General features: G+C 44.2%; 1 protein-coding gene across 1 annotated transcript; it reads left to right on the plus strand.

Moving 5' to 3' along the window:
* Window positions 1-975: 975 nt before the first annotated feature.
* LOC122625057 (protein singed) lies at window positions 976-17874 on the plus strand. Its single transcript, XM_043804912.1, has 6 exons — window positions 976-1675; window positions 14417-14699; window positions 16045-16465; window positions 16539-17108; window positions 17179-17427; window positions 17512-17874. The coding sequence occupies exons 2-6, from the start codon at window positions 14495-14497 to the stop codon at window positions 17603-17605; spliced, it is 1539 nt and encodes a 512-aa protein (XP_043660847.1). The 5' UTR covers window positions 976-1675; window positions 14417-14494; the 3' UTR covers window positions 17606-17874.
* Window positions 17875-19511: the final 1637 nt, after the last annotated feature.

Consider the following 19511-nt stretch of genomic DNA (forward strand, 5'->3'; position numbering starts at 1 on the left):
CTGGCATGACAACCCTGGGTAAAATGCGACATTGCGTTGACAACAGTTCAAATCAGAGCTGTGAAGGCGACAAACTTAGCAGAGAGCGCGCATTGCAAGAGCTTAAATTGTGTTTAAAAAAAGCACAGGTGAATTGAAAATGACTTGGCATGCAGTCTAACATTAATTTGCGAGCATAATTAACTCCGCTTAAGATTGCTGGCAGTCAAGGAGCCGTGAAGAGCGGAGACGGCCGCCAGTAATATTCAGTGATTAACAACTGTAAAATCTAAAATCAGTATAAATATTCATGTGTGTTGATTTAAAGGATTTTGGTGAAATCCGGACCCGAATCGGAGCGGAGGTCCGAAACTAACGTGCAACATCCAATAAAAGCAAATGCAGTGCAGGTTATTAGAGCATAAAGCATCTCCACCAAAGTCTCGGTTGCCAGCCAAGCAAAACGGCCGAGACGCGTCTCTCGGGTGGCCAGCTGCAGTTTCGGATGCACTTTTGGGCTGCATCTGCAATTAAATATGCAATGCGCTTAAGTTATGCACATTTCCTTTGCCCAGGGACCGTTACGATTTCGGATTTTAAAACCCGCGCGAAAGCTAACAGCGCTGTTGGCTAACAGACGCCTGCTCTGTTTCTGTTAGCCCACAGCGACAACCAATTGGCTCTTGTTTCGCCTGCGCTGCGATCGTAGCCCTTTTTCCGCTAAAGTTTTTCTGTGTGTTTTCTTGCCAACAATTTGTTCAATACTATTCCTTTATAAAAGCAAGGAATAAGTTTCTTATTTGTTTAGCTTTAATACAATATCAGGTTGCATTTATAGCTACGCCTATTACAAGTATATCAATTCATAAGGTTTGTATTTCAGTTCAAACGGTAGCTAAACGGCAGTGCTAACAGAGCTCTGCTATGGCGAGAAACCGCCGCAATGGTAACAGTGGCATCTCCGGCGGGCGATACAAATAGCGCGGCTACGCTCGCAACGGGTTTCATTCCCACTGGAGTGCAGTTCGTGAACGGTCGTTCTCTCCTCTCTCTCTCTCGCAGAAGTAAAACTTAAAGTTTTGTGCGCGCATGCGTCTCGTCTTAGAAAAACCTGCAATCAGAAATCTCGAATCGTGAAAATCCTTTTCTGCCATACCAAAAATAGAGCCGGACAAAGCAAAGCGTTCGATTGCCTTCTGCCAATTTGAGCAGGGTAACAAATAGAGGAAATTACAAATTAATTGCCGCCCTGACCGTGATTTGTTTACGTTTTTTTCTTCACTTTTTTTTACATTGTGTGAGTGTGAGAAATTGGTTGGCCAAAAAAATATTCCAGATATTCCCAGAGATATATATTCGAAATTCGAATTGGCGAAGTGAAGGGTGTGACGACAGACGCACACACACGCACGCACACGTAAACGCACTGAAAAAACACCGGCTAAAAGGCAGACGAAAAGGAGACGAGAGAGCGAGTGCTAAATAGAAAACGCGAAAACAGGATAATAATCAGCAAACTAATACTATAAAACAAGCAACTAAGTGACATCTCGATCTCGCCGAGAAGCAACAAAAACAACAGTTACAACTTCGGCAACAGCAACAAAAACAGCGGCAGCAGCAGCAGCAGCAGCAACAACAACAGAAGCAGCAAAGAGCATAGAGCCAAAAAGAAGGAGCAGCAAAAGCAAAGAAAGTAAGTGGAATTCCTTGCCCAAAGATGGCTCTCCTCTCCTTGCCTTCGCTCTCTCATCCAGACTAGAGATGGCCCACTCTCGTGCTACCTTTCGTGCCACGGCAAATTTGCGATTTTCCAAGAAATGTAATAAATATTTCGAATTTCGTGTGGCTTGTTTGCCTCTCATTTGCAATACAGTTTCAGGCAAATAAACGTGCACTTCAACATTCAATCTGAATTTGGAGTGTAGGATTTGTTTTGTTGCAAAGAGGATACTTAATTAGTTTCATACTTTGACTTATAAACTGTTTTCAATGGGGAAAATGACGAGCATAATAGATAATCGTATCACGCGACCATCTCTACTTCCAGACGTCTTGTGCAAATTAGACAGAGCCGGCTGCTGCTGCTCCATTTCCAGGTGTAAAGCCAATGGCCACGGTCTTTACTCTGGGCCTCTTGCAAGTCATAAAATCTATGGCAGTTGTCAGTTCGCTTCGCTGCCCGTTTTTCTGTTTCTCTCCGTCTCTTCATTTTTTTTTTTTTTGCTTTAGCATTTTTCACTTTAGCATTTCATTTTGAGCTCTCCTTCGGCTGCTCCACCTTGTGGCATTGTTTTCCAGTTCGGCCGCTGATTTTTCCAACCGGCTTTCGGCTGGCTAATTGCCTTGACATTGGCATTCCTCTTCCTCTCCTCGTCTTTCCTTTCCTTTCCTCTCCGCTCCGCTCCACTATGCTCTCTTCGGCTTTTTGCACTCTTCTCTCTTTTGACTCGTTTCAATCATTCAAGTTCAACTATAAACAGACATAAACACGCAGTAAAGGTGCCGCCGCCCCCTTTTCATGGCCCCGCCCCCTTTCTAACCGTTATTCCTCTCTCTCCCGCTCTCTCTTATCGCTCCCTCTTCAAGTTTGGCTTTGCCTTGTTTACATTTTCCCCAGCTCCTCTCCTTCGGCCGCACGGACTTTCCTCTTTGGTCCTTTGTTGCCACGCTCAAAAACGCATCCAATCCATCCCAATCCGATTCCTATACGTATTCGTGTGTATGTATCCGTGTCTGCTCTTCCGCTCCAGTCCGTCCGTAAGTTCCGTTTGTCCTGCCGTCCGTCTGCACTGGAAGAAATGGAGTAGCGCAATGGGAAATGCGCAGGTCAAAGACACAAGTATTTGCACTCTTTAAGCCATTTTAAAAGGGATTATTCAAGTTACGCCATGTAAACTTCATAAATTCCCAAATTCGTGATCATTAAATTGTTCACATTGAACCGTTTTCTTTGTCTACATTAATTCTACATATTAAAATTATGATGAAGACTTAAAAACAGCTCATATATTTAAAAAATAAGTTCAAATGGGCAGGGCTTCATCAAGTTCGATCCCAAAGTTAAGGCAGCACTGCAACTGGGTAGGGTATTATTTTTCGTTCGAGGAATTGCATTCAATTGGAAAATTACAATTTGGCTTTGACAAACATTTTTTTGTTTTTGGACCCATGGTGGGCGATGTGCGAACGGACGGACGAACGGACGACACGTCATGGATATTTCTTTTGTTTTCGCAGTGCGTTTCTGCCTCATTTTGCACAATCACCCCCTGGCGCCCTGTCACCCTGTCACTCCCCCCGCATTTGGTATCCTGCCCTACCCCAGTAAAATGGCAAATCAATAATTTTCAATGAGGATTTTGCATTTTAGCCGTCCGGCTTTTCGTTTCGGTTCTCGGGATCAATTAGTATGCCAGGAGCGAAATTCCCCTGAAAATGGCAGGAAGGTAGACTTATGGCACATAAAACCCCTCACACTGAGTCACGTTTTGTTTGTGTGATTTGGCCTGTGCTAATGGCAGCGTCTCCCATATCTTATACATATGTATATGTACATATATATGTATGGATATATATACGAGTATACGTGCATATGGCCGGTTGCTTATGTGGAATGGCAATCGAATGCTTCCGCTGCGCGCCGGAAATCAGGTACACCGACAAAGACAACCCCCGCCCCAACCCCTCTCGCAGTGCACACCCACACCACCTTAGCTCAAGTCAGTGCCCCCACCCCCTCCCTGGTTTGCCCCCGCCCGGCGAGCTGCTTCTTCACTTCTTCGCTGCTTGAAGTTCTTTGCCCGCAGAAGCCATTGTCGCAACATTCTGCCAAAGATGAAGAACACACAATACAGCCGTGCTCATCCCATTAGTTTTAGCCGAAAATTTGTATATTGTTTCACATGTTTCAATCTATAAATGCATTAAAGTGCACTGAAAACTGTGTCTCTGTATATATATAAAATATACCATTAAACGTATTTTATTGGTGCATTTTTAAAAACACAGCCTATGTTTGTGGCCGCTATTGTATGTATGCGCTTATTTATGGGAGTGTGCCTATGTACTTGTTTGTGGATTTCGGCTGCATATGCTCGCATTACACCCCCGTCTTGTGTCGCCTCCCCTCCTCCTCCCCCTCCCACACACCCATTCGCCATCCCCCAACCCCCCGCGTATCTGTCATCAATTGCAGCTGTCGCCCGTCCTTGAACGCACTTTACGCACTCATTGTTGCCGCGGCGGGGGCGGGTGGCAGGGTGCAGGGGGTGTGGCGCGAAGTGATGGGTGTGTCTAGGGTTGAACGGAATGCCAGCCACACGGGATAAGCTATATATATCGCCTGTGGAAATATTCCCGAAGGCACACTTCTTCTTCCATTCAACTCGCATTTCTTTGTTCGATTTTGCATTTAAAGTCGATTCTTGATGCGCCACATTTGTGCATCAAAAGTGTATTTTTCTCCATTAAATGAAAGCAGCTCTTTGGTTTGCTATTCTACAGCTACTCTAAAGTAATCAAATAACGAATTGTAGTCCGGTAAGGCTTTATTAAAGTGCATCTGTAACTAGCTATTTATATCGCCTGCAAGTGCATTTCCCTTTCATTATCGCCTTCCATTCGCTTATTTACTTATATTTACCCTTTGGAGTTGGCACTTCTTTGTGCGCCTTCTGGCAATCAAATCGTAATCCATCCCTGCGGGTCACAAAAGGGTTTCAGTTCCGTCTGATAGCGATATTCCGATTCCGATTCCGAATCCGACTCCAACTCCGATCCCGAGTCGAACTCTTTGTTAGTTTCTTAGGCAACGGAGCGACGCCCCCAAGTTTTCTCGGTTTCTTGGTTTCTCGGCTCTGTTGCCAGTACTCCCGTATATCTGTTGCTGTGGCTGGCTGACTCATGTGTCTCGACCCTCCCCTGCCCCCCCCGTTGCATTGTTATTCCTGTTCCTTACTCCTGCTGACTCCTTGTTGTGTTTTTTGCTGTTTCTTGTTGACTGGTTTCGCTTTCAACGACGCAGTTGAATAACCAAGCTCCTTACTTCCCGACTACTTGTGATTCACAGGCGCAGGCTGCCTCTTGTGTTTCGCCTTCGCTGCCAACTTAAAAAACTCACTTAAGGCCCATATATCAATGGCCCGCGTTGACTCCCCGTACTTGTTCCTCTTCTTGTTGGGCATTATCAATGCAAATGGGCATGGTATTTTGAAATCTTGGACCGGCGGGTGTGCGAAGGCGCCCGCCTGTCGTCGTCTCTGCTGCACTTGGTTCCTACCCATACCCATATCCATACCCATTCCCATTCCCAATCCGATTCCCATTCCCATTTCCTTGCAGCGATTGCAGTACAAATAATTGATATGCTCGCGGTTCGTTGCCGTCAGCCTTTTCAGATTTTTCTGCCGATGATATTTGGTCGGGTTCATTGGCCTCTTGGCATCAGCGGGCTGAAACATATCAGCGCTTCCGTTCGATAAGGCGAAATGCATATTTATGAAACCGACTTATCAACACCACTAACTGCATCCAACGAGCTGCACTTGGCTTAGCTGGATAATTGACAATGAATGTGCTGTGAATGATATGCAAACAAAAGATTTACTACAATTGTTGAACATTTATTTTGAAAATAGTATTACATGCTCTTAAGCTTAAATTACTTCCATTAGTCAAAATCAAAGCTTGGACTAGTTAACAAACAATTCGTTTCGTTTGACGTTTGAACTGAATACAAAGACATTTCCAAATATGTAATTTGATAACTTTATGTGGCATTGGGTTCTTCTGCTACCGCTTTATGTTTGCTGCTTTATATAACAAAATGGATATGTTTTGAATGGCTTAAATTTGTGAGCATCTTTGCGAGACTTATGCTAATATCCTCAGCGACGGGTGGTAAGTGGCGTTCGGGTTTTTCCCAGTGGTGGTGTCGCCACAGAAATTCATTTTGTCCAAACCATCTTTTCTTTTGGCACTTTTTGCATTTAGCTGCGGGCCGCGAAACTGGAAGGCGGCTGGCTGGCATACGAGGGGGCGTGGCAAGTGGCGCATGCCACACAAGTGCAAGTTGCAGTTGCAGTTGTGCGCCGCTGATAAACTTGTTGCGCTACAAACTGCAAAAAAAATGGGAAAAAAAACCGCAACCAGATGCCAAAGATGCTTTTGGGTGAAGTGCAGCAGTGACTGGAGGCCAGTGCAACTCCGAATGCGAATCCGAATCCGAATGCGAGTCCCACTACAACTGGTCCAGCTGGTTGTCAAGTGAGACATAAATGCCACGGCGCTTCGGTCCCAGACATTTCAGCTGCAGGTTCAGTTTGAGGTTAACCGAAATTAAAGATAGTTTGTCGCGATCATTTCCAGCTCTTGCCAGCTAATTAAACTCACAAAATACCCAATTTAAACATTGTATTTCAAGTTAACAGACACGTTTAAGACACGTCGTTATAAGGCAGTTATGACATTATATAAATATATATTCCAGTTGATAGGACATTATATAAATATATATTCCACTTGATAGGACATTATATAAATATATATTCCTGTTGATAGGACATTATATAAATACATATTCCAGTTGATAGGACATTATTTAAATATATATTCCAGTTGTTAGGATTTTCTAGTCCGGATTTCGTTGTAATACTTGTATATGGACTAATATTCAGGGAAATATGCAGCTCCAAGCTCTGCAAATAATTCATGGCTGTAATAATAATAATAAATTAGAATTGAATGGCCCCAGCTAACGGCCAACGAGCAACGGCCAGCCCCTTAATTCGATTTGACTCTTTGTGAAAGATGGCAAAATATTGATCGGTGGTACAAATGCATTTTTTCATGCCCGCCAGAGGCATCTGCTCTATGCAATTTGCTCGACTCCGTGATATTTATGCGCATTGTTATTATGTATTGAAAATGCGAACAAATTATTAATGTGCACCACCGGTCGATGGTGAGGGGTTCGAGCACGGTAAAAGGGGAGGGGGGTCGTTTTTTAAATGTGGTAGACGGTGGGTCGAACGCTTCGGAGATTTTCCAAGCGACTTTCCCGCGCTCTCTGCTGTCGGCGTTCATATATAATTGGCGCATAAATCATTTTACCTGCTTCGCCGAGAGCACAGCGGTAATTTCAGTGTTGCCACAACAACGAAGAAGCGAACGAATCGAAACGAAACGAAACGAAACTAAACTAAACGAAGAAGAGACCGTTAACTGCTTTGCCTCAGATACATTTGTATCTCATGCCACAGATGTTTTCATATGCCCCCAGATGTGTTCAATAAACCAAATCTCAACTTAATTGCAGGCCATCCCCCGTCTATCCGTCGATCCGTCTATTTGATATATGTATATGGTATATTCTCTGCCCCCACCCCCCACTCTATTCGCTCTAATCTCCAAAAGAAAGAAGAGAAGAGAGGTGAGGTGGGGAGAAAAGATAGAGATGGATTTCGAAACTCGAACCCAAAACCGTTTTGTCTTGTTTCGTTCAGTTTTTGGTCTGGTCTGCCTTTATTTTTTGGTGGCTTTCATTGATTTCTCTATTTGAAATCACTCCATTTCATTATTGATTTTGATTTTTTGATTGCCGTCCGTCCGTCCGTCCGATCGTCTCGTTTCAACTGTAAATTGCACTGGATCGGATCTGTTTTGATGGCATGCACTGAGAGAAACGTAACAATATAACAGTATACATCTTTATATGCTGTATCCATCGTTTTTCACCGTGCATATCGTTAAAACCGAATTCGGTTTGTTATTTTTAGGTAGAAGAAGACGCCGTTGGCTTCCAAATTTGCATAACACTGGGCTTTGGAGCCAACTTCGATTGCGAACGCCAGCGCGGTTCTAACGGTTTTTGGCAAACCGTCAAAAACATAAAACAGAAATCAGAAAACCGAAAACTAAAAACAGAAAACTAAAAACCGAAAACCAAACTACAACATATTGTTAATCTTTTGTCGCTCGTTCGGGAGACTTTTACTTTTAAAGCCGTCGATCTTTTGCCTCGTAATAATTGATTGCTGCACTTGTTTTGGCGCTTTCTAAAATGCAAAGGCCGCAAAAATAGGAAAAAAAAAGAAGAGAGGTGGAAAAAAAATAAAAGAAAAGCGTTGCGGTGGGTAATTATAAAACAATTGGAAAGGTGACCTGTTGATGAGTGGTCGAGTGGTTGAGTTGATCTCAGTTGAGTGGTTGCCGTGACAAACGATCGCCGGTTGTTATTTGTAGACCAGATGATATGTAGACCAGATCGGCATCGTCATCGGCAGATCGGCTATTGAATTCGTCGTTAATTGAATTGTGGTCGTCGATCGTAAGGCTTCATTATTATGGGTATGTAACAATTTGCACCGCTATACAGCAGCGGGCAAACAAATGTGTGCCATCACAGCGTGTCCGCAATTATCGTAACTGATCATGGATGGCCATATATAATGGCTTTTAAATATATACGTTTGTATTTGATGCGATTCTTGGCTGGCCTGCATAACTGCAAGTAATCGTGTGCCCTTCGTCTTTCGTCTTGCGTCTTTTGGCGAAATCTCATCTGCAAGAGCAGCATGTAAATTCTTCGCAAAAAAAAAAAAAAAACATGAAGAAAGTTGTTTTCTTTTGTTTTCAACGCCTGTGTTAGGGGGGAAAACAATAAACAACCGCAAAATGGTTTATAAATAACAGGCCCAAGGCAACTCATCAAGCTGAAGAGTGTAAACGCTTTTGCATCTCACTATTCACTATTCACTATACACTACTCACTATTCACATTTCGAGTATCTCCGCTCGAATCGCTGCCATCCATTACCATGGGTCCCTGCAGCATACATACCCTGTATACCCTGTATGTAATGTTTCAAGGTACTAGATATGCTTGAAAGCTTCTTCATTTATTTTAGAATTTACATTAGATTTTTTTGAAGCTTTGGTTGAATGCAATTAGATTCAATTGGATCATATTTTCATCAGTTTTAAAAGATGTTTGTATATTTCTACGCACTGAAAAGTGCATTTACAAACAATCTCTATATTTGCGATATTTCTATATCGAAAGGGTATCCAGGTGTGCGGCACTCGCATTTCTCTGTGGCTCCTTGGCTCAGCTGCGCCGCATTCTTGACAGCCATAAAAGTCGCAACACGAACACGATCACAATGCAATGCTGCAACGCTTGAGAGCGCGTGCGCGCGTGCGTCAGTTGCAAGTGGGATAGAGAGGGCGCTACGTGCCACTTGATGGCGAGCAGAAAGTGCAACAGAGACGGACAGGTGCTGCACTGAGTTTGATGGGGAGCCTCGTTAACTGTAGCAGTCGCTGTCTGTTTGTATATGTTATATGCTCTACGCTATATGTTAGTGCCTCCTCAATGTTTCTATTTCTTTGGCCAGAAGAGAGTCTTCAGAAGCCGAGCAGACGAGACCAATCCCCCCACTCCCCTCCCTCCACGTTTTATGGCTTGTTAGGCTAGGCGTAGATGATGTGTGCGCATGTGTGTGTACTTTCAGAACGCCAATGCTGCTCCATTTGCTGCAGCATTACAGTAAAATATACCGTATGCTGCAGCATACTTCTCCAACCCCCACCAACCCCCTGCTGCCCCCCGCCCCCCGCCTCATTTAAGGCTGGTTATAAAATGCTTTACAAGAGCAGCCAGCAGTTAGCAGTGAGCAGTTGGCGGTCAGCGCCGAATGGAATGAAAGAAAATCGCACAATCGATGTCTGCGTCTTTTGCTGGCTGATTTATTGCGCTTATGAGGGAAAAATTGCCAAAACCATGTCGGGTCTTTTGGTGCGACGAAAATGTAGAAAAGTAATGCATGGAAATTGGCCACTCCACACAGTGGAAGCTCCTCAATGGGCAGCCTTAGCAGCATTGGCTTTTATGCAACACATTTGTTGCATTGTCACAAATTGTATAAGAAATACTGCAGGTAGAGCAATGAAGTTTGACAATCTTATTACAATTAAATAACTATTCGATGACATGGGTAAATGTTAATTATATAATAACTATGTTAATGCTGGATTAAATCACGATAAACAGCCCAAAAGCATATGGTAACAATGATATAGTCACATTGTAAATGTATTATACATATTATAGTCATGTGCTCTTTACTTTAACATTTCCCTGTTCTCTGTATAATTGATGAATTTGGGTTATTCGTTGTATCGAGTGCCCACAGTGAAGATGAAGTGGCAACAGCTGAACGAATGGCCAAGCACAGCTGCACTGGAAACCCAACCTGGCAACGGATTTCAGATTTCAGATCTCGGATCTCTTCTGTTGTTCGCATTGTTTGAATGCGACTGCGTTTATCAGTTAGCCAGCTAGTGAGCTAGTGAGCCAGTGAGCTAGCGAGCTAGCTTGCTAGCTAGCTGTACCGTTATCATTAACCAGCTAACAGCCAACAACCAACAGGCAACACAGAAGCAGCGACGCAGGCAGAGCACGCATGAGAGCGAAACACACGCAAAATAAAAAGCAGGTTGGGCGCTCGAAAGGGGGGAGGGGTTGAGAAAGGAGAGAGGGGGAGGGGAGGAAAGGAGGTGGAGAGGCTGGCAGAGCAGCACGTCAATTGGTGAAAGGTGCGCTGGATGCGATAAAGCTTCCATCATATTTTACATTTTAGTAATTTGCTAAAAGCACACAGCACATGTCGTAGTGTGCGTGTGCAATTTCATTTAATTAGATTGCGTTTTAATAATGCCACACAAAAGCCCACACACACACAGATACTGATACAGATACAGATACACATACACATGAGGCACATCAAGGGAAAGATAAAAGATACAGATACACCACACCATCATTCTCCTCACACACACATGCAATACAATTGCTGCAGAAATTCGCACAAACACACACACGCACACACTCACATTGGAACATGGGAACAAACTAGCGACATTCAATCGGCGATATTGATAGTGTAATTTAATTGATTTGCCAGCAGAGCAGAGAAGCAAGAAGAAAAAGTCGGAGCAACAGCGGAATAATAATGAGCGGACACGAAGATGTGCCATTCCAAGGAACGAGCATTGCGATACCCTGGAAAAACAATCAATACCCTCAATCACATTTCTTTATTATGTTACTCTCCTGCTATTATTGCGAAACTTGGTAGAACTGTGTATTATGGCTGAGAACTGCATCATTCCAAAATTTGTTAAATTATCTGAAAAAGCTGAATAGAATTGCTCCTTTGAAGTAGCTTTGCCATATGCAAACGAACCCTTGAGAGTGACAAGATTTCTTGAATATTTTATTGATTGCATTTTCTTCTCAAAATACTTTCCCTGCTGCGAAAGTCAAGAGCGCCATTTTTCAAGGGCAGGGTAGTAAGCGCAGACAAAGCCCGAATCAAAGCCACTTGGCAACAGCTTCTGCGCCTTTTGGCATCGAGATGGACACGAACATGGATGTGGATATTCGCCTAGATAATGTGGGCACGGATGGATATGGCTATGGATGTGGATGTGCTGGATGTGGATGTGGTGGATGTGGAGGCAGTGCGGCTGCATTTGTTCCGCTTGGCGATGCCCGGCACTCCATTTGCAGTAATTGGCGCTGCTTGTGGCCCCAAGGCTCCCCGATAATGATGATAATGGCAATGATGATGTTGCTGCTGTTGCAAGTTGCTGCTGCAACGGTGTCTAACTGTTGTATTTGCCCGGCCAACATTGCTTTGTCTAATTGCTTGAGGCCGTGTGTCTCTGTGCATCTTCCCCAGAGATCTGCGGTCTGACCCCTTGCATAAAACGAACTAAATGAAAAACAAAAAAAACAGAAAAAAAAAAAAACGACTCGTTTGCATAATTAATTATGATTTGCACTGCTCACGAGTGTGGAAATCGTCTTGTAAATGGCCATCATTAATTTCCCAGCGAAATTGCCTCAACATTTTCGCCTATCGAATTGCATTTAACCTGAAAAACAAATGTCGAAAGACGCTAAGAGGCAGTTGCTCGGCAAATAAGCGGGGAAAGGTGAGAGCTGAAGGTACGGCTACAACTTTTAAGCTGACGAGGCATCCAAAAGTAGCGAGCGTTGACTCCAAAAGTAAAGAGAAGAAACCCAAAGACACCCAAAGCGGGCAAAAGTTACACACACAGCAAACCGTATATACATATATGCATTTTTAATAATATTAAAACAAGCACTTACCCTATGAAAATATGCTATACCTCGTTAACTACTCATTTCAAAAACTCCATCCTAGTTGCGCTTCAGAAAACCGTGTTCTTGGGAAACACTTCATGCAAAGATACTTCCTTGGTTTCCTTGGTTTGCCTAATGACAGTTTTTCGTGACTTATTTGTTATCAGATTCAAGCTGATCTTGGATTTCCCTGTGCAATTTCGGCCCTAATTTCTCATTTCTCGTTTTATGTGAGTTTTCATTTCATTTTCGTTTGCCTTGCATATGATGTTAATCAGCCATCTGCGATTTGCTTTCAAGCCAACGCCCAGGCCATCGTCCTCCGGCCAATTTTATGTTTCATTTCCTTTTTTTTTTCCTCCTCTGTCCAGGAGCCAACGCCTAGAAATGAACGCCAAGAAAAAAATGTGAAAAAAAGTATAAAAGTGGGAAAATGTAGGAGTTGCTGTCACGCTTTTGTCTTCAACTCCTAAATCGCCCCTTTTTGTGTTTGCTTGCCTTTTTGAGAAATTAGAATGCAAAATCCAACTGCCCCCTCTGCCCCTCCCCTCCCCCTCCACTACTCACACACACACACACCTTTTGTGGCATCAACTGTTTCTGTTTGCTGTGTTGCCCCAGCTTATTTATTATGATTATTGTGCCCCCGTGACTGTTTCTCTCTTTTCTCTGCTCGCATATTAGTCTCCTCTGTGCCCCGTCATATTTTTTATTTATTTTAGCTCTTTTTTTATATAGTTCTCCTTTTTTTCTTTTTTTTCTATTTTTTTTTTTCTTGATGTTCTTAATTTATGTTTAGCGTTACTGACTGTGCGCCTCTTTTTCCCAGTAACTTTTTTTTATTGCCGCTCGGCTGGCGGAGTTGTGTTGACTCATCCGGGGCCCGGCGATTCATAAGCTCTGATTAGCAGGCACGCGTCACGCTAATGAGTTGTTCTTGTTCTTCTGCTTGATGCGGTTTATGTTTATTATGATTCAACCTACATATATTTATATATACATATATATATTTATCTTTGCCACAGCGTTTTTGTTGCAGCCTTAATGTTGCTGCAGCTGCTAAATACTCGCAACACAGACGGTTTCATTTATCAGTGAATAACGGTTGGCCAAACGGTTTTCAGAAACTCCGACATTTGTTGCCATTTCAATTGCAAAGAAAACCATTTCTTTATTTATGAAAAAAACACCGTGGCATCTTTCACCAGCTGTTTTGTTCATCAATGGTTGCTTGATTAATTTCCAGCGGCAAATTGATGGCCGAGGATTAGTTGTTAATCCAATTATGCAAACAAAGTTGGATTTACACTGCTCCAGATGTATTAATTGGATCGGGGATTGGATGCGGTGTATTCCCAGTAGGTGTGATACCAGTTCCAGTTCCCCAGTTCCATCGGGTGCGAAGCCAAACACCTGCTACGAATCGCAGTTTTATCGATGGATCCCAACGATAGAGGAGTGTCATCGATGCTTTGACGTCTGACTGCTGCCAGTTGGGTTTGAATTTATTGGAGCTGACTTGAATAAGGAGAAAAGAAAAGGAGTTGCAGTTGGAGCTGGAGCTGAAGTCGCAGTTGTGGATCAGCGACATGTGTCGCCATGTAATGCAAATGTTATCTGCATTTCCTGTTCAGATGAATGGCAAAGCCAAAGATCTCTGTATGCAAACACCCCGCCCCCTTCAAAGAACCCACTGCCATTCAACATGCATGCAGCACACATGGCAGACAGCACAGACGGTACAGACAGTGAAGACAGTGGAGACAGTGGAGACCCTGTTTGACAGCCAGTAGTGGTGGAGAAGCGCAGAGACGACGACGACGACACATAAATCTTGCGTCCAGAACCGCCATGCACCCCCTACCCTCCCTCGACAAAGTGTTCATCAATCAAGCGGATAGTTTTACATAATTAAACGAATAATCAATGTTTTCACCCAGGGGCGTTACCAAAGTGGCAAAATCGTAAGCAATAAAATCCATAGGCAGGCTCAAGATGATAACCTCGATACCTATATATGTACATACCTCCTTATAAACTATATGTTCTATGGACTCTAAGAATCCCATATACGATCCCTTTATATCATGTTATTGGAAGCAAGATGATAACCTTCTTCTAAACTATATGTTCTGCAAACCCAACTAAATCATGTTAATATTCATGACTATGTTGAGATTGTATTGCATACTATTAAGACTACGGCCCTGCATCACCAGACAACTAATCGTCCCACTCCCCGATCCCCTCCATCCATTGCAGCACACCATTAAGCTCGATCTTCCTGTCGCAAAGAAGCCGGATTCCGGAGACAGCCTCAAGATTGCTCCCATCAGCACCATGAACGGCCAGGGCTGCGAGCTGGGCCACAGCAACGGCGACATCATCTCACAGAACCAACAGAAGGGATGGTGGACCATCGGCCTGATCAATGGCCAGCACAAGTACATGACCGCGGAGACCTTTGGGTTCAAGCTCAACGCCAATGGCGCCAGTCTGAAGAAGAAGCAGCTGTGGACGCTGGAACCCTCGAACACCGGCGAAAGTGAGTACAAGTTCTATGGGATCATCTACTTGCCTAACAAACCGTATTTAGTTAGTAAAGATATAGGTATTGTTAAGGGAAAGGTAGTCTGGGTTTTAGGAAGAACTTCAATGTTCCTGCATACTATGAAAAACCAATCCTTAAACTTATTGGATTCTCTTAAGTAGTATTATATGCTTGATTTTGGTTTAGATCTTATTTTGATTACGCCTGAAACCAGAAGGGTTTTGGAAACGAATGCTATTTCATACAATCACAGCTGTGCCCATTCGGTTTCGGGCCAATCGATGGCATTTCACATTTGAATGGCAAACAACAATATCCATGTGCCGCACTATCTGCAGATACCAGCGATAAGCGTGTAAATCCCACGACTGCAAGTCATTTTTTGTTGTATGTTGTTTTATTTCTTCTATTTGTTGTTTTTTGTTGTTTTTGTTTGAAGCCGGGGGGAGTGGTGCATATACAATACTTCGAACCAGTTACCCCCACTCCTTCACTTAAGTGGTGCAGTCGAAGCCATTTGCCAAGCGTAATCACTATCATCTTGGCCAGTTAGCGGAGTCTTAGTTTGCTTCACTTTTCTTATTGTTTGCAACATAAATCATTTGGGGTCTCTGGCGAAGCGGAGGATAATTCCAGTTGCACTAATTTGACGTGCTGGAGAGTGGAAAACAAAGCGCCTCACGAATTTGGCATCATTTATCAACCTGGCGGCTGCATCGCAATCGCAATTGGAATTGGATTTGGAGTTGGCTTTGACTTTGGCTTTGGAGTCGGACTTGCGCTTGGCACTGCAAGTCCGTTGTGTCCGTGGCCAGCAATTATAATTAAAGCTGGCCAGCAAGTGCAACTGGTTTTTATTCGTAGTCTCGCCGCCGCTCTGGTCGTTGCCACTGGCAATTAATAAACATTTTCTATAATACCAAAGCCATAAGTCAGCCGGCATTCGTTGTGGCCATTAAAATAGCTCATCCAAATTGAAAATTTCTTGCTCCTGGACTGGAGTGGACTCTAGAGTGGACTGCAGTGGAGTGGAGTGGAGTGGGGTGCAGCTCCCAACCGAATATTAGCGCTCATGGTCGATACGGATGGAGCCACTTGGCTTAATGGCTTAATAGATGATAGCATTCAAAATGTTTGGAAAGCGAGCCAAATCCAAATGGCCGGGATATCGATAGCCCAAATGCCATCGACGACAGAGCGCGATTTTTAAATTTGTTCCAAGCGCTGGCAGGGGGTATTATATAGTGTATAGCAGGTGTATTGATAAGAATTTCAGTTATATATCTCAGAGAAGTAGAAGAAGAAGTACTCATCCGTTTCGCCGCCATATCTGTTGCAGGTATTATCTACTTACGATCTCATCTGAACAAGTACCTTTCGGTCGATCAGTTTGGCAACGTGCTGTGCGAGAGCGAGGAGCGGGACGCGGGCAGCCGCTTCCAGATCAGCATCAGCGAGGACGGCAGCGGCCGCTGGGCGCTGAAGAACGAGTCGCGCGGCTACTTCCTGGGCGGCACTCCGGACAAACTGGTCTGCACGGCCAAGACGCCCGGCGCCAGTGAGTTCTGGACGGTCCATTTGGCTGCCCGGCCGCAGGTGAATCTGCGCTCCATCGGACGCAAGCGGTTCGCCCATCTGTCGGAGTCGCAGGACGAGATCCATGTGGACGCCAACATTCCTTGGGGCGAGGACACGCTCTTTACGCTGGAGTTCCGTGCCGAGGAGGGCGGTCGCTATGCTCTGCACACGTGCAACAACAAGTGAGTGTTTGGCTTGCCATCGTTTTATTTCTTGAGTTCAATGAATCTAACTTGTTTCCTAAACTCCGCACAGATATCTGAACGCCAATGGAAAACTGCAGGTGGTTTGCAACGAGGATTGCCTGTTCAGCGCCGAATATCATGGTGGCCATCTGGCGCTGCGCGATCGTCAGGGTCAGTACTTGTCGCCGATTGGCTCCAAGGCGGTGTTGAAGTCGCGCTCGTCGTCGGTGACGCGGGATGAGCTCTTCTCGCTGGAGGACTCGCTGCCCCAGGCTTCCTTTATAGCCGGACTCAATTTGCGATACGTGAGCGTGAAGCAGGGCGTCGATGTGACGGCCAACCAGGACGAGGTGGGCGAGAACGAGACGTTCCAGCTGGAGTACGACTGGTCGGCGCACCGTTGGGCCCTTCGCACCACCCAGGATCGCTACTGGTGTCTCTCAGCGGGCGGTGGCATCCAGGCCACCGGGAATCGTCGCTGCGCCGACGCCCTCTTCGAGCTAATCTGGCACGGCGACGGCTCGCTCTCGTTCCGGGCCAACAACGGCAAGTTCTTGGCCACCAAGCGCTCTGGGCATCTGTTCGCCACGTCGGAGTCGATCGAGGAGATTGCCAAGTTCTATTTCTACTTGATCAATAGGTAATGGAATTGCCTACACCATCCTCTGTGTTTTTCATTGCTAATTGTATGGCTTTTTGCTAATCAACAGACCAATTCTTGTGCTGAAGTGCGAGCAGGGATTCGTGGGCTATCGCACGCCCGGCAACCTGAAGCTCGAGTGCAATAAGGCCACCTACGAGACCATCCTGGTGGAGCGGGCCCAGAAGGGCCTGGTGCATCTGAAGGCGCACAGCGGCAAGTACTGGCGCATCGAGGGCGAAAGCATCTCGGTGGATGCCGATGCGCCCAGCGATGGATTCTTCCTGGAGCTTCGCGAGCCGACCAGGATCTGCATAAGGTTGGATACCATTTGACAAATGCAGTCATTTAAATGCGGTTCTACATTATGAGCTCTTACTAATGCTGATACTATATTTTTTAGATCGCAGCAGGGAAAGTACCTGGGCGCTACGAAGAACGGGGCGTTCAAGCTGCTGGATGATGGCACCGATTCGGCCACACAGTGGGAGTTCTAGGGCGTGACCACGACCACCTTCCCGAATGGGTTGCTGCACGCGTCATCAGTATCACAATTACAATCACACACACACTTCCCAACCAGGCGGGGATTCCCTAATTATCGATCGAGAAGAGTCGCACAAGAATTTGAGATCCTAAACAATTGCAAAATGAACGAGAAAATGAAAGGAAGGAAACGTTAAAAGACCCAAGGAGATACGAGTGAATGAAATATGATGAAACAAACTTATATATTTATATATAAAGATCTACGTATACATAGAGAGAGATTTTTTTTAAAACAACCTATTTAGCTTTTTATACGTTTTATACGATGAGAATATCAACAAACAAGAACAAGAAATCTTTTAGCGTAGACAACAAAACAAATCTTCTGTCGCGAGTCCTTCCGTTTTATCAAATATATCAGCAACTAGGCCAGCAAAAATGAAGAAGGACGTAATGGTTATACAAGCACATCATATATACACCTATATATATATACATATTCGATTCGTAAAGCTTCACGGAAAAGAAACTGAAAAAAGAAACGGGGAAATAAGAGCATAAAAAAACATGAAAAACATAAAAATAAATCAACACATATTCCTATAAATTTATTTATATATTTATATACATATTGATATGAACGATAATACACGGACACACACACACATACACACAAGACTCCACACGCCCACATAGACACGCATACCCACAAACAAACTCTCCCACACACACACACACATACACACTCAAGCAAGCAATTTTAATACGCAAAACAAAATTTAGTCGCTAAGCAAACCTTAAAAAATTAATCTGTAATAAAAACAAAGTCAAAAATTAAACATCAAATCTCTCCGTACGGCGATTTTGCAATGGAATCAACTCCACTATATCTAGCATATGCATATATTGAATTAGTTTTTTGTTATTTATTTGCGTCGATTTCTTAATTAATTAATTAGTAATCTTACTTTTTTTTTGAATTTGTGCACTTCCAAACGAAACAAAAACTCAACCCAATTTAGTTGCTAAATCTTAAAATGGAAATTTTGTATGATACATATGAAATATATACATATATACAAATTTCTTGTACCTTTTTATGGGTTCGTCTACAACGGAAAGCTAATTATGCGTGGGGATTGCATTGTTTTGAATTAAAGACTTGACGGTTACATTTTGTATAACATTTCAAATCGGAAACTTAAATTTGTACATCTGGCATCTCTATTTCCGCTGGCTGGCAACGCGGCGGCCAATGCAACTCTGCAATAGACTGCTATTTCAAAAAAGCGTTAGATATTCAAAGAAGCACATAAATAGAATGGATTTATCGTGAAATTAAATGCAAATGCATGCAATGGAATAAGGACTGTTATTCATAAATTTGCACTAATTTCGTAAGCGAAACATTAAAGTGCCATCAATTTGCGGACCAGCTGTGAAACAACGCCGCGTATTGCAATAAGTCTGAGGGTCGCCAACTTCTGATTGACCGTCTGACAAATGGTTGGTGGCGCCCCCACGTCATTTTCAAACGCCCACGGGTCATGGGTCACGGGCCACCTGCAACGTGTGCGGAAATTGGTGCCAACTGTCATAACAAGATGGAGCACACTCACCCACCCACACACATATACCGCCTACACATGCACATGCATGTGGCAGTGGCGCACAGGAACAATGGGGCATGGCCGGTGGATGGGCGGAGGGAGGAGGGGGGGGGCCGCCTACTTCGTTGGCGTCCAACTGCCTCCGTCAGGCAATAATAATTCGCCAGTCATTGACAATGTCGGTGCTATAATGGCTCTCCACTGGCTCCGGTACGCCCCGCAATTCTCCATCTTTGGCGTCCGTCCCCAAGCCATTATCCCATCGCCTCCATGCACTCCCAATCCTTGCCCTTTGCTGCACTGC

The sequence above is a fragment of the Drosophila teissieri genome, chromosome X (genome assembly GCF_016746235.2).
Source record: "Drosophila teissieri strain GT53w chromosome X, Prin_Dtei_1.1, whole genome shotgun sequence".
Taxonomy (NCBI): domain Eukaryota; kingdom Metazoa; phylum Arthropoda; class Insecta; order Diptera; family Drosophilidae; genus Drosophila; species Drosophila teissieri.

Bases quoted from the DNA above. Each gene is read 5' to 3' on its own strand.
- LOC122625057 (XM_043804912.1), top strand. From the start codon at position 14,495: ATGAACGGCCAGGGCTGCGAGCTGGGCCACAGCAACGGCGACATCATC. The intron at 16,466-16,538 runs GTGAGTGTTTGG...AACTCCGCACAG, and splicing joins CTGCACACGTGCAACAACAA to ATATCTGAACGCCAATGGAA. The intron at 17,428-17,511 runs GTTGGATACCAT...TATATTTTTTAG, and splicing joins CCGACCAGGATCTGCATAAG to ATCGCAGCAGGGAAAGTACC.